At 42.0% G+C, this 15,765-nt stretch overlaps 1 protein-coding gene across 1 annotated transcript in view; it reads left to right on the forward strand.

Moving 5' to 3' along the window:
* Window positions 1-15,765, forward strand: part of isy1 (ISY1 splicing factor homolog) — a 54,571-nt gene that overhangs the window by 5,983 nt on the left and 32,823 nt on the right. Inside the window, exon 2 of the mRNA XM_065002132.1 lies at window positions 13,410-13,432. Coding sequence (XP_064858204.1) covers window positions 13,410-13,432 — 23 coding nt within the window. The remainder of the gene's footprint in view (window positions 1-13,409; window positions 13,433-15,765) is intronic.

Consider the following 15,765-nt stretch of genomic DNA (forward strand, 5'->3'; position numbering starts at 1 on the left):
ATTAAACCCCTCAGTGAATATGACCTGGTCTATTAAACCCCTCAGTGAATATGACCTGGTCTATTAAACCCCTCAGTGAATATGACCTGGTCTATTAAACCCCTCAGTGAATATGACCTGGTCTATTAAACCCCTCAGTGAATATGACCTGGTCTATTAAACCCCTCAGTGAATATGACCTGGTCTATTAAACCCCTCAGTGAATATGACCTGGTCTATTAAACCCCTCAGTGAATATGACCTGGTCTATTAAACCCCTCAGTGAATATGACCTGGTCTATTAAACCCCTCAGTGAATATGACCTGGTCTATTAAACCCCTCAGTGAATATGACCTGGTCTATTAAACCCCTCAGTGAATATGACCTGGTCTATTAAACCCCTCAGTGAATATGACCTGGTCTATTAAACCCCTCAGTGAATATGACCTGGTCTATTAAACCCCTCAGTGAATATGACCTGGTCTATTAAACCCCTCAGTGAATATGACCTGGTCTATTAAACCCCTCAGTGAATATGACCTGGTCTATTAAACCACTCAGTGGATATGACCTGGTCTATTAAACCCCTCAGTGGATATGAATATGACCTGGTCTATTAAACCCCTCAGTGGATATGACCTGGTCTATTAAACCCCTCAGTGAATATGACCTGGTCTATTAAACCCCTCAGTGAATATGACCTGGTCTATTAAACCCCTCAGTGAATATGACCTGGTCTATTAAACCACTCAGTGGATATGACCTGGTCTATTAAACCCCTCAGTGGATATGACCTGGTCTATTAAACCCCTCAGTGAATATGAATATGACCTGGTCTATTAAACCCCTCAGTGGATATGACCTGGTCTATTAAACCACTCAGTGAATATGACCTGGTCTATTAAACCCCTCAGTGGATATGACCTGGTCTATTAAACCCCTCAGTGAATATGACCTGGTCTATTAAACCCCTCAGTGGATATGACCTGGTCTATTAAACCCCTCAGTGAATATGACCTGGTCTATTAAACCCCTCAGTGGATATGACCTGGTCTATTAAACCCCTCAGTGGATATGACCTGGTCTATTAAACCCCTCAGTGGATATGACCTGGTCTATTAAACCCCTCAGTGAATATGACCTGGTCTATTAAACCCCTCAGTGAATATGACCTGGTCTATTAAACCCCTCAGTGGATATGACCTGGTCTATTAAACCCCTCAGTGAATATGACCTGGTCTATTAAACCCCTCAGTGGATATGACCTGGTCTATTAAACCACTCAGTGAATATGACCTGGTCTATTAAACCCCTCAGTGGATATGACCTGGTCTATTAAACCACTCAGTGGATATGACCTGGTCTATTAAACCCCTCAGTGAATATGACCTGGTCTATTAAACCCCTCAGTGAATATGACCTGGTCTATTAAACCCCTCAGTGAATATGACCTGGTCTATTAAACCCCTCAGTGAATATGACCTGGTCTATTAAACCACTCAGTGAATATGACCTGGTCTATTAAACCCCTCAGTGGATATGACCTGGTCTATTAAACCCCTCAGTGAATATGACCTGGTCTATTAAACCCCTCAGTGAATATGACCTGGTCTATTAAACCCCTCAGTGGATATGACCTGGTCTATTAAACCCCTCAGTGGATATGACCTGGTCTATTAAACCCCTCAGTGGATATGACCTGGTCTATTAAACCACTCAGTGAATATGACCTGGTCTATTAAACCCCTCAGTGAATATGACCTGGTCTATTAAACCCCTCAGTGAATATGAATATGACCTGGTCTATTAAACCACTCAGTGGATATGACCTGGTCTATTAAACCCCTCAGTGAATATGACCTGGTCTATTAAACCCCTCAGTGAATATGACCTGGTCTTTTAAACCCCTCAGTGAATATGACCTGGTCTATTAAACCCCTCAGTGAATATGACCTGGTCTATTAAACCCCTCAGTGGATATGACCTGGTCTATTAAACCCCTCAGTGGATATGACCTGGTCTATTAAACCCCTCAGTGGATATGACCTGGTCTATTAAACCACTCAGTGAATATGACCTGGTCTATTAAACCCCTCAGTGAATATGACCTGGTCTATTAAACCCCTCAGTGAATATGAATATGACCTGGTCTATTAAACCACTCAGTGGATATGACCTGGTCTATTAAACCCCTCAGTGAATATGACCTGGTCTATTAAACCCCTCAGTGAATATGACCTGGTCTTTTAAACCCCTCAGTGAATATGACCTGGTCTATTAAACCCCTCAGTGAATATGACCTGGTCTATTAAACCCCTCAGTGAATATGACCTGGTCTATTAAACCCCTCAGTGGATATGACCTGGTCTATTAAACCACTCAGTGAATATGACCTGGTCTATTAAACCCCTCAGTGAATATGACCTGGTCTATTAAACCCCTCAGTGAATATGACCTGGTCTATTAAACCCCTCAGTGAATATGACCTGGTCTATTAAACCCCTCAGTGAATATGAATATGACCTGGTCTATTAAACCCCTCAGTGGATATGACCTGGTCTATTAAACCCCTCAGTGAATATGACCTGGTCTATTAAACCCCTCAGTGGATATGACCTGGTCTATTAAACCCCTCAGTGAATATGACCTGGTCTATTAAACCACTTCAGTGGATATGACCTGGTCTATTAAACCCCTCAGTGAATATGACCTGGTCTATTAAACCCCTCAGTGAATATGACCTGGTCTATTAAACCCCTCAGTGGATATGACCTGGTCTATTAAACCCCTCAGTGAATATGACCTGGTCTATTTAACCACTCAGTGAATATGACCTGGTCTATTAAACCACTCAGTGGATATGACCTGGTCTATTAAACCCCTCAGTGAATATGAATATGACCTGGTCTATTAAACCACTCAGTGAATATGAATATGACCTGGTCTACTAAACCACTCAGTGGATATGACCTGGTCTATTAAACCACTCAGTGAATATGACCTGGTCTATTAAACCCCTCAGTGAATATGAATATGACCTGGTCTACTAAACCACTCAGTGGATATGACCTGGTCTATTAAACCACTCAGTGAATATGACCTGGTCTATTAAACCCCTCAGTGGATATGAATATGACCTGGTCTATTAAACCCCTCAGTGAATATGACCTGGTCTATTAAACCCCTCAGTGGATATGACCTGGTCTATTAAACCCCTCAGTGAATATGACCTGGTCTATTAAACCCCTCAGTGAATATGACCTGGTCTATTAAACCCCTCAGTGGATATGACCTGGTCTATTAAACCACTCAGTGGATATGACCTGGTCTATTAAACCACTCAGTGAATATGACCTGGTCTATTAAACCCCTCAGTGGATATGACCTGGTCTATTAAACCCCTCAGTGGATATGAATATGACCTGGTCTATTAAACCCCTCAGTGGATATGAATATGACCTGGTCTATTAAACCCCTCAGTGAATATGACCTGGTCTATTAAACCACTCAGTGAATATGACCTGGTCTATTAAACCACTCAGTGAATATGACCTGGTCTATTAAACCCCTCAGTGAATATGACCTGGTCTATTAAACCACTCAGTGAATATGACCTGGTCTATTAAACCCCTCAGTGGATATGACCTGGTCTATTAAACCACTCAGTGAATATGACCTGGTCTATTAAACCACTCAGTGGATATGACCTGGTCTATTAAACCCCTCAGTGAATATGACCTGGTCTATTAAACCCCTCAGTGAATATGACCTGGTCTATTAAACCCCTCAGTGAATATGACCTGGTCTATTAAACCCCTCAGTGAATATGACCTGGTCTATTAAACCCCTCAGTGAATATGACCTGGTCTATTAAACCCCTCAGTGAATATGACCTGGTCTATTAAACCACTCAGTGAATATGACCTGGTCTATTAAACCACTCAGTGAATATGACCTGGTCTATTAAACCCCTCAGTGGATATGACCTGGTCTATTAAACCCCTCAGTGGATATGAATATGACCTGGTCTATTAAACCCCTCAGTGGATATGAATATGACCTGGTCTATTAAACCCCTCAGTGAATATGACCTGGTCTATTAAACCACTCAGTGAATATGACCTGGTCTATTAAACCACTCAGTGAATATGACCTGGTCTATTAAACCCCTCAGTGAATATGACCTGGTCTATTAAACCACTCAGTGAATATGACCTGGTCTATTAAACCCCTCAGTGGATATGACCTGGTCTATTAAACCCCTCAGTGAATATGAATATGACCTGGTCTATTAAACCCCTCAGTGAATATGACCTGGTCTATTAAACCCCTCAGTGAATATGACCTGGTCTATTAAACCCCTCAGTGGATATGAATATGACCTGGTCTATTAAACCCCTCAGTGAATATGACCTGGTCTATTAAACCACTCAGTGAATATGACCTGGTCTATTAAACCACTCAGTGGATATGACCTGGTCTATTAAACCCCTCAGTGAATATGACCTGGTCTATTAAACCCCTCAGTGAATATGACCTGGTCTATTAAACCCCTCAGTGAATATGACCTGGTCTATTAAACCCCTCAGTGGATATGACCTGGTCTATTAAACCCCTCAGTGAATATGACCTGGTCTATTAAACCCCTCAGTGAATATGACCTGGTCTATTAAACCCCTCAGTGAATATGACCTGGTCTATTAAACCCCTCAGTGAATATGACCTGGTCTATTAAACCACTCAGTGAATATGACCTGGTCTATTAAACCACTCAGTGAATATGACCTGGTCTATTAAACCACTCAGTGAATATGACCTGGTCTATTAAACCCCTCAGTGGATATGACCTGGTCTATTAAACCCCTCAGTGGATATGAATATGACCTGGTCTATTAAACCCCTCAGTGGATATGAATATGACCTGGTCTATTAAACCCCTCAGTGAATATGACCTGGTCTATTAAACCACTCAGTGAATATGACCTGGTCTATTAAACCACTCAGTGAATATGACCTGGTCTATTAAACCACTCAGTGAATATGACCTGGTCTATTAAACCCCTCAGTGAATATGACCTGGTCTATTAAACCACTCAGTGAATATGACCTGGTCTATTAAACCCCTCAGTGGATATGACCTGGTCTATTAAACCCCTCAGTGAATATGAATATGACCTGGTCTATTAAACCCCTCAGTGAATATGACCTGGTCTATTAAACCCCTCAGTGAATATGACCTGGTCTATTAAACCCCTCAGTGGATATGAATATGACCTGGTCTATTAAACCCCTCAGTGAATATGACCTGGTCTATTAAACCACTCAGTGAATATGACCTGGTCTATTAAACCACTCAGTGGATATGACCTGGTCTATTAAACCCCTCAGTGAATATGACCTGGTCTATTAAACCCCTCAGTGAATATGACCTGGTCTATTAAACCCCTCAGTGGATATGACCTGGTCTATTAAACCCCTCAGTGGATATGACCTGGTCTATTAAACCCCTCAGTGAATATGACCTGGTCTATTAAACCCCTCAGTGAATATGACCTGGTCTATTAAACCACTCAGTGAATATGACCTGGTCTATTAAACCACTCAGTGAATATGACCTGGTCTATTAAACCACTCAGTGGATATGACCTGGTCTATTAAACCCCTCAGTGAATATGACCTGGTCTATTAAACCCCTCAGTGAATATGACCTGGTCTATTAAACCCCTCAGTGAATATGACCTGGTCTATTAAACCCCTCAGTGAATATGACCTGGTCTATTAAACCCCTCAGTGAATATGACCTGGTCTATTAAACCCCTCAGTGAATATGACCTGGTCTATTAAACCACTCAGTGAATATGACCTGGTCTATTAAACCACTCAGTGAATATGACCTGGTCTATTAAACCCCTCAGTGGATATGACCTGGTCTATTAAACCCCTCAGTGGATATGAATATGACCTGGTCTATTAAACCCCTCAGTGGATATGAATATGACCTGGTCTATTAAACCCCTCAGTGAATATGACCTGGTCTATTAAACCACTCAGTGAATATGACCTGGTCTATTAAACCACTCAGTGAATATGACCTGGTCTATTAAACCCCTCAGTGAATATGACCTGGTCTATTAAACCACTCAGTGAATATGACCTGGTCTATTAAACCCCTCAGTGGATATGACCTGGTCTATTAAACCCCTCAGTGAATATGAATATGACCTGGTCTATTAAACCCCTCAGTGAATATGACCTGGTCTATTAAACCCCTCAGTGAATATGACCTGGTCTATTAAACCCCTCAGTGGATATGAATATGACCTGGTCTATTAAACCCCTCAGTGAATATGACCTGGTCTATTAAACCACTCAGTGAATATGACCTGGTCTATTAAACCACTCAGTGGATATGACCTGGTCTATTAAACCCCTCAGTGAATATGACCTGGTCTATTAAACCCCTCAGTGAATATGACCTGGTCTATTAAACCCCTCAGTGGATATGACCTGGTCTATTAAACCCCTCAGTGGATATGACCTGGTCTATTAAACCCCTCAGTGAATATGACCTGGTCTATTAAACCCCTCAGTGAATATGACCTGGTCTATTAAACCCCTCAGTGAATATGACCTGGTCTATTAAACCCCTCAGTGGATATGACCTGGTCTATTAAACCCCTCAGTGAATATGACCTGGTCTATTAAACCCCTCAGTGAATATGACCTGGTCTATTAAACCCCTCAGTGAATATGACCTGGTCTATTAAACCCTCAGTGAATATGACCTGGTCTATTAAACCACTCAGTGAATATGACCTGGTCTATTAAACCACTCAGTGAATATGACCTGGTCTATTAAACCCCTCAGTGGATATGACCTGGTCTATTAAACCCCTCAGTGGATATGAATATGACCTGGTCTATTAAACCCCTCAGTGGATATGAATATGACCTGGTCTATTAAACCCCTCAGTGAATATGACCTGGTCTATTAAACCACTCAGTGAATATGACCTGGTCTATTAAACCACTCAGTGAATATGACCTGGTCTATTAAACCACTCAGTGAATATGACCTGGTCTATTAAACCCCTCAGTGAATATGACCTGGTCTATTAAACCACTCAGTGAATATGACCTGGTCTATTAAACCCCTCAGTGGATATGACCTGGTCTATTAAACCCCTCAGTGAATATGAATATGACCTGGTCTATTAAACCCCTCAGTGAATATGACCTGGTCTATTAAACCCCTCAGTGAATATGACCTGGTCTATTAAACCCCTCAGTGGATATGAATATGACCTGGTCTATTAAACCCCTCAGTGAATATGACCTGGTCTATTAAACCACTCAGTGAATATGACCTGGTCTATTAAACCACTCAGTGGATATGACCTGGTCTATTAAACCCCTCAGTGAATATGACCTGGTCTATTAAACCCCTCAGTGAATATGACCTGGTCTATTAAACCCCTCAGTGGATATGACCTGGTCTATTAAACCCCTCAGTGGATATGACCTGGTCTATTAAACCCCTCAGTGAATATGACCTGGTCTATTAAACCCCTCAGTGAATATGACCTGGTCTATTAAACCACTCAGTGAATATGACCTGGTCTATTAAACCCCTCAGTGGATATGACCTGGTCTATTAAACCCCTCAGTGAATATGAATATGACCTGGTCTATTAAACCCCTCAGTGAATATGACCTGGTCTATTAAACCCCTCAGTGAATATGACCTGGTCTATTAAACCCCTCAGTGGATATGAATATGACCTGGTCTATTAAACCCCTCAGTGAATATGACCTGGTCTATTAAACCACTCAGTGAATATGACCTGGTCTATTAAACCACTCAGTGGATATGACCTGGTCTATTAAACCCCTCAGTGAATATGACCTGGTCTATTAAACCCCTCAGTGAATATGACCTGGTCTATTAAACCCCTCAGTGGATATGACCTGGTCTATTAAACCCCTCAGTGGATATGACCTGGTCTATTAAACCCCTCAGTGAATATGACCTGGTCTATTAAACCCCTCAGTGAATATGACCTGGTCTATTAAACCCCTCAGTGAATATGACCTGGTCTATTAAACCCCTCAGTGGATATGACCTGGTCTATTAAACCCCTCAGTGGATATGACCTGGTCTATTAAACCCCTCAGTGAATATGACCTGGTCTATTAAACCCCTCAGTGAATATGACCTGGTCTATTAAACCCCTCAGTGAATATGACCTGGTCTATTAAACCCCTCAGTGAATATGACCTGGTCTATTAAACCACTCAGTGGATATGACCTGGTCTATTAAACCCTCAGTGAATATGACCTGGTCTATTAAACCCTCAGTGGATATGACCTGGTCTATTAAACCCCTCAGTGAATATGACCTGGTCTATTAAACCCCCTCAGTGGATATGACCTGGTCTATTAAACCCCTCAGTGGATATGACCTGGTCTATTAAACCCCTCAGTGGATATGACCTGGTCTATTAAACCCCTCAGTGAATATGACCTGGTCTATTAAACCCCTCAGTGAATATGACCTGGTCTATTAAACCCCTCAGTGAATATGACCTGGTCTATTAAACCCCTCAGTGGATATGACCTGGTCTATTAAACCCCTCAGTGGATATGACCTGGTCTATTAAACCCCTCAGTGAATATGACCTGGTCTATTAAACCCCTCAGTGAATATGACCTGGTCTATTAAACCCCTCAGTGAATATGACCTGGTCTATTAAACCCCTCAGTGAATATGACCTGGTCTATTAAACCCCTCAGTGAATATGACCTGGTCTATTAAACCCCTCAGTGAATATGACCTGGTCTATTAAACCCCTCAGTGAATATGACCTGGTCTATTAAACCCCTCAGTGAATATGACCTGGTCTATTAAACCACTCAGTGGATATGACCTGGTCTATTAAACCCCTCAGTGGATATGACCTGGTCTATTAAACCCCTCAGTGAATATGACCTGGTCTATTAAACCCCTCAGTGGATATGACCTGGTCTATTAAACCCCTCAGTGGATATGACCTGGTCTATTAAACCACTCAGTGGATATGACCTGGTCTATTAAACCCCTCAGTGGATATGACCTGGTCTATTAAACCCCTCAGTGGATATGACCTGGTCTATTAAACCCCTCAGTGAATATGACCTGGTCTATTAAACCCCTCAGTGGATATGACCTGGTCTATTAAACCCCTCAGTGGATATGACCTGGTCTATTAAACCCCTCAGTGAATATGACCTGGTCTATTAAACCCCTCAGTGGATATGACCTGGTCTATTAAACCCCTCAGTGGATATGACCTGGTCTATTAAACCCCTCAGTGAATATGACCTGGTCTATTAAACCCCTCAGTGAATATGACCTGGTCTATTAAACCCCTCAGTGAATATGACCTGGTCTATTAAACCCCTCAGTGAATATGACCTGGTCTATTAAACCACTCAGTGGATATGACCTGGTCTATTAAACCCCTCAGTGGATATGACCTGGTCTATTAAACCCCTCAGTGAATATGACCTGGTCTATTAAACCCCTCAGTGGATATGACCTGGTCTATTAAACCCCTCAGTGGATATGACCTGGTCTATTAAACCACTCAGTGGATATGACCTGGTCTATTAAACCACTCAGTGGATATGACCTGGTCTATTAAACCCCTCAGTGGATATGACCTGGTCTATTAAACCCCTCAGTGAATATGACCTGGTCTATTAAACCCCTCAGTGGATATGACCTGGTCTATTAAACCCCTCAGTGAATATGACCTGGTCTATTAAACCCCTCAGTGGATATGACCTGGTCTATTAAACCCCTCAGTGGATATGACCTGGTCTATTAAACCACTCAGTGGATATGACCTGGTCTATTAAACCCCTCAGTGGATATGACCTGGTCTATTAAACCCCTCAGTGGATATGACCTGGTCTATTAAACCCCTCAGTGAATATGACCTGGTCTATTAAACCCCTCAGTGGATATGACCTGGTCTATTAAACCCCCTCAGTGGATATGACCTGGTCTATTAAACCCCTCAGTGAATATGACCTGGTCTATTAAACCCCTCAGTGGATATGACCTGGTCTATTAAACCCCTCAGTGGATATGACCTGGTCTATTAAACCCCTCAGTGAATATGACCTGGTCTATTAAACCCCTCAGTGAATATGACCTGGTCTATTAAACCCCTCAGTGAATATGACCTGGTCTATTAAACCCCTCAGTGGATATGACCTGGTCTATTAAACCCCTCAGTGGATATGACCTGGTCTATTAAACCCCTCAGTGGATATGACCTGGTCTATTAAACCCCTCAGTGGATATGACCTGGTCTATTAAACCCCTCAGTGGATATGACCTGGTCTATTAAACCCCTCAGTGGATATGACCTGGTCTATTAAACCCCTCAGTGAATATGACCTGGTCTGTTAAACCCCTCAGTGGATATGACCTGGTCTATTAAACCCCTCAGTGAATATGACCTGGTCTATTAAACCCCTCAGTGGATATGACCTGGTCTATTAAACCCCTCAGTGGATATGACCTGGTCTATTAAACCCCTCAGTGGATATGACCTGGTCTATTAAACCCCTCAGTGGATATGACCTGGTCTATTAAACCCCTCAGTGAATATGAATATGACCTGGTCTATTAAACCACTCAGTGGATATGACCTGGTCTATTAAACCACTCAGTGGATATGACCTGGTCTATTAAACCCCTCAGTGAATATGACCTGGTCTATTAAACCCCTCAGTGAATATGACCTGGTCTATTAAACCCCTCAGTGGATATGACCTGGTCTATTAAACCCCTCAGTGGATATGACCTGGTCTATTAAACCCCTCAGTGGATATGACCTGGTCTATTAAACCCCTCAGTGGATATGACCTGGTCTATTAAACCCCTCAGTGGATATGACCTGGTCTATTAAACCCCTCAGTGAATATGACCTGGTCTATTAAACCCCTCAGTGAATATGACCTGGTCTATTAAACCCCTCAGTGAATATGACCTGGTCTATTAAACCCCTCAGTGAATATGACCTGGTCTAATAAGTGAAGTGAAATTGAACAAACAATACACAAATAGGAAAATGTGATGAGTCAAAACCAAACTGAGGCTACAGCGGAGGAAAGCTGAGGAAAGAAACACGTAGCTGGCCGTGGCCTATTTACAGACTATTCTAGCAATATGCAACCAACTACAGCACATAGTAGCCTAGAGATTATTCTAGCAATATGCAACCAACTACAACACATAGTAGCCTAGAGATTATTCTAGCAATATGCAACCAACTACAACACATAGTAGCCTAGAGATTATTCTAGCAATATGCAACCAACTACAACACATAGTAGCCTAGGCCTAAGAGAGGAGGAAAACATGGGATCAGATTATAGGGATTCAGTTCTGAGGACAGTAGAGTTGCTCTGCAGCCCATGATGACCATTCAACCATCACAAGACGAACAGCCAGCGAGGCTCCTTGACTGTCACCTGCTCTCTCTACGCACCTCAGCCCACAGACATGCTAACGTACACTACATGACCAAAAGTATGTGGACACCTGCTCTCTCTGCATGCTGCTTCCACAGATCAGACCTAGACTACTACACATCTCTATAGTACCAGATAGGCCCAGACTACTACACATCTCTATAGTACCAGATAGGCCTAGACTACTACACATCTCTATAGTACCAGATAGGCCCAGACTACTACACATCTCTATAGTACCACAGATAGACCTAGACTACTACACATCTCTATAGTACCAGATAGGCCTAGACTACTACACACCTCTATAGTACCAGATAGGCCTAGACTACTACACATCTCTAGAGTACCAGATAGGCCTAGACTACTACACATCTCTATAGTACCAGATAGGCCTAGACTACTACACATCTCTATAGTACCAGATAGGCCTAGACTACTACACATCTCTATAGTACCAAATAGGCCCAGACTACTACACATCTCTATAGTACCAGATAGGCCTAGACTACTACACATCTCTATAGTACCAGATAGGCCTAGACTACTACACATCTCTATAGTACCAGATAGGCCTAGACTACTACACATCTCTATAGTACCAGATAGGCCTAGACTACTACACATCTCTATAGTACCAGATAGACCTCGACTACTACACATCTCTATAGTACCAGATAGGCCTAGACTACTACACATCTCTATAGTACCAGATAGGCCTAGACTACTACACATCTCTATAGTACCAGATAGGCCTAGACTACTACACATCTCTATAGTACCAGATAGGCCTAGACTACTACACATCTCTATAGTACCAGATAGGCCTAGACTACTACACATCTCTATAGTACCAGATAGGCCTAGACTACTACACATCTCTATAGTACCAGATAGGCCTAGACTACTACACATCTCTATAGTACCAGATAGGCCTAGACTACTACACATCTCTATAGTACCAAATAGGCCCAGACTACTACACATCTCTATAGTACCAGATAGGCCTAGACTACTACACATCTCTATAGTACCAGATAGGCCTAGACTACTACACATCTCTATAGTAACAGATAGGCCTAGACTACTACACATTTCTATAGTAACAGATAGGCCTAGACTACTACACATCTCTATAGTACCAGATAGGCCTAGACTACTACACATCTCTATAGTACCAGATAGGCCTAGACTACTACACATTTCTATCGTACCAGATAGACCTAGACTACTACACATTTCTATAGTACCAGATAGACCCAGACTACTACACATCTCTATAGTACCAGATAGACCCAGACTACTACACATCTCTATAGTACCAGATAGGCCTAGACTACTACACATCTCTATAGTACCAGATAGGCCCAGACTACTACACATCTCTATAGTACCAGATAGACCTAGACTACTACACATCTCTATAGTACCAGATAGGCCTAGACTACTACACATCTCTATAGTACCAGATAGGCCCAGACTACTACACATCTCTATAGTACCAGATAGACCTAGACTACTACACATTTCTATAGTACCAGATAGACCTAGACTACAGCAGTCTTTTTTATGGTACATTTTCTTTTATAGCTGGCCGCTAGGGGGGCGTTAACATTGTCTATGGCGGTGGTAACCAACCAAGCGCAGACAATTATTTCAGATCCCTCCTATGTACTTTACTAGTTTTCAGTCACCCGTTTGGCCGATGGTGTTATGGACTCTTTTTCGCACAAGTTAAAAACCCTGTTATCGTTTGTTTTGGCATTTAGGTGCATAAATTAACTCTCTGAGCACTTCTATAATGGGCAAATATGTATGGAAAGTTTTGTTCAAATAGAAAGGGGTGCTGTCAAAGTGATTGGGTTCAAATGGATTGACCATTTGTTGTTTTCTTTCTAATAGGCTCGTAATGCAGAGAAGGCCATGTAAGTATATGCTTGCCTTATATTGTGATTATATTGAGCCATAGGCCCACTGTCATAAATTAATGTGAGAGAATACTGATGCTATTTCTGTTTATAGTCCACGTGGTGTCTCTGTCATGTAGCCACTGAACATGTCACTCACTATGTTATGCTCTGGTGTCTAACTGATACAGTGTTTTCTATTCACGCCAGCTGTCGACTAATCAGCTGGTTACAGGCTCATTTTCAGCCAAGCTACGTTTTCCATTTTATATTAACTAGGCTACTTTTAAAAGTTTCAATTCGCTAGTCTGTCGAGTCCTTTCCTGCTAGAATGAACAATATGCATCTCCAGGTGATCTATTGATAGGACAGTCAGTCACAAAGCCAGCGATAATGGAATAACAGCAGAGAGGAAGAGGCGACGCGACAGGTTTCACTCTCGCCAAAATCTGTCCAAAATAAGCCCTATGCATTTCTATGGACTTAATTTGGTCTCCTGCCTTCCCGCCTTTGGGACAACAACTCCCATTGTAAGGGTGGAGAAGTGAGCATCTCATTATATACACATCTCTAGTTGCAGTTGAATTTCTTTACACCAAGGAGGAAGAGGGAGCATGATGCTCGTGAATTTGCATGTCCCATATAATGTAAGTGATGAGTCAATGCCCTTAGACTAATTATTGTATTTTGACACATTTTATTTTGTGTGTTTCACATAGCCAGCCACTGGAAGTCGTGGCGACAGTAGGCTATTTACTGTGCGTTGATTGACAACCAATTAGGGGTCGACCGATTAATCGGAATGGCCGATTTCAAGTTTTCATAACAATCGGTAATCGGCGTTTTTGGACACCGATCATGTCGATTATATTGCACTCCACGAGGTGACTGCATGGCAGGCTGACTACCTGTTATGTGACTGCAGCAAGGAGGTAAAGTGCTAGCTAGCATTTAACGTATCTTATAAAAAACAATCAATCTTAACATAATCACTAGTTAACTACACATGGTTGATGATGTTACTAGTTTATCTAGCGTGTCCTGCGTTGCATATAATCGATGCGGTGCCTGTTAATTTACCATTGAATCATAGACTACTTCGCCAAACGGTTATTTAACCAGCGCATTCGCGAAAAAAAGCAGTCGTTGCACCAATGTGTACCTAACCATAAACATCAATGCCTTTCTTAAAATCAATACACAGAAGTATATTTTTTAAACCTGCATATTTAGTTAAAAGGTTAGCAGGCAATATTAAACTAGGGAAATTGTCACTTCTCTTGCGTTCATTGCATGCAGAGTCAGGGTTTATGCAACAGTTTGGGCCGCCTGGCTCGTTGCAAACTAATATGCCAGAATTTTATGTAATTATGACATAACATTGAAGGTTGTGCAATGTAACAGCAATATTTAGACTTATTGTTAGATGAAATACGGAACCTGAAAAAGTAAACGTTTTGTTTTCGAAATGATAGTTTCCGGATTTTACCATATTAATGACCTAAGGCTTGTATTTCTGTGTGTTATTATGTTATAATTAAGTCTATGATTTGATAGAGCAGTCTGACTGTGAGCAGACAAGTATCTAAGTATATGACTGAGCGGTGGTAGGCAGAAGCAGGCACGTAAGCATTCATTCAAACAGCACTTACATGCGTTTTGCCAGCAGCTCTTCGCTGTGCTTCAAGCATTGAGCTGTTTGACTTCAAGCCTATCAACTCTTGAGATGAGGCTGGTGTAACCGATGTGAAATGGCTAGCTAGTTAGCGCGTGCTAACTAGAGGGACGGAACCTATACTGTTACACTGGCAATACCGATGTGAAATGGCTAGCTAGTTAGCGGGGTGCGCGCTGATAGCTTTTCAATCGGTGACGTCACTCGCTCTGAGACCTTGAAGTAGTTATTCCCCTTGTTCTGCATGGGCCACTGCTTTTGTGGAGAGATGGGTAACAATGCTTCGAGGGTGGCTGTTGTCGATGTGTTCCTGGTTCGAGCCCAGGTAGGGACGAGGATAGGGACGGAAGCTATACTGTTACACTGGCAATACTATAGTGCCGATAAGAACATCCAATAGTCAAAGGTATATGAAATACTGTCATTACTATTGTCAATATTGCCATTACAAAGAAAGAAAGAAAGAAAAATGGCCTGTTTTAATTGGTATCGGCATTGACCTCTAAACTGAACAGCAAGTGCTGACTAGTTTATATAGAAGGTGTTAAACTGACTGAATAATGTCTCTATGGGGCGGTAGGTAGCCTAGTGGTTAGAGCGCTGGGCCAGTAACCGAAAGGTTGCTAGATCGAATCCCCGAGCCGACAAGGATAAAAATCTGGCGTTCTGCCCCTGA

This window comes from Oncorhynchus nerka, linkage group LG15, assembly GCF_034236695.1.
Source record: "Oncorhynchus nerka isolate Pitt River linkage group LG15, Oner_Uvic_2.0, whole genome shotgun sequence".
NCBI lineage: Eukaryota > Metazoa > Chordata > Actinopteri > Salmoniformes > Salmonidae > Oncorhynchus > Oncorhynchus nerka.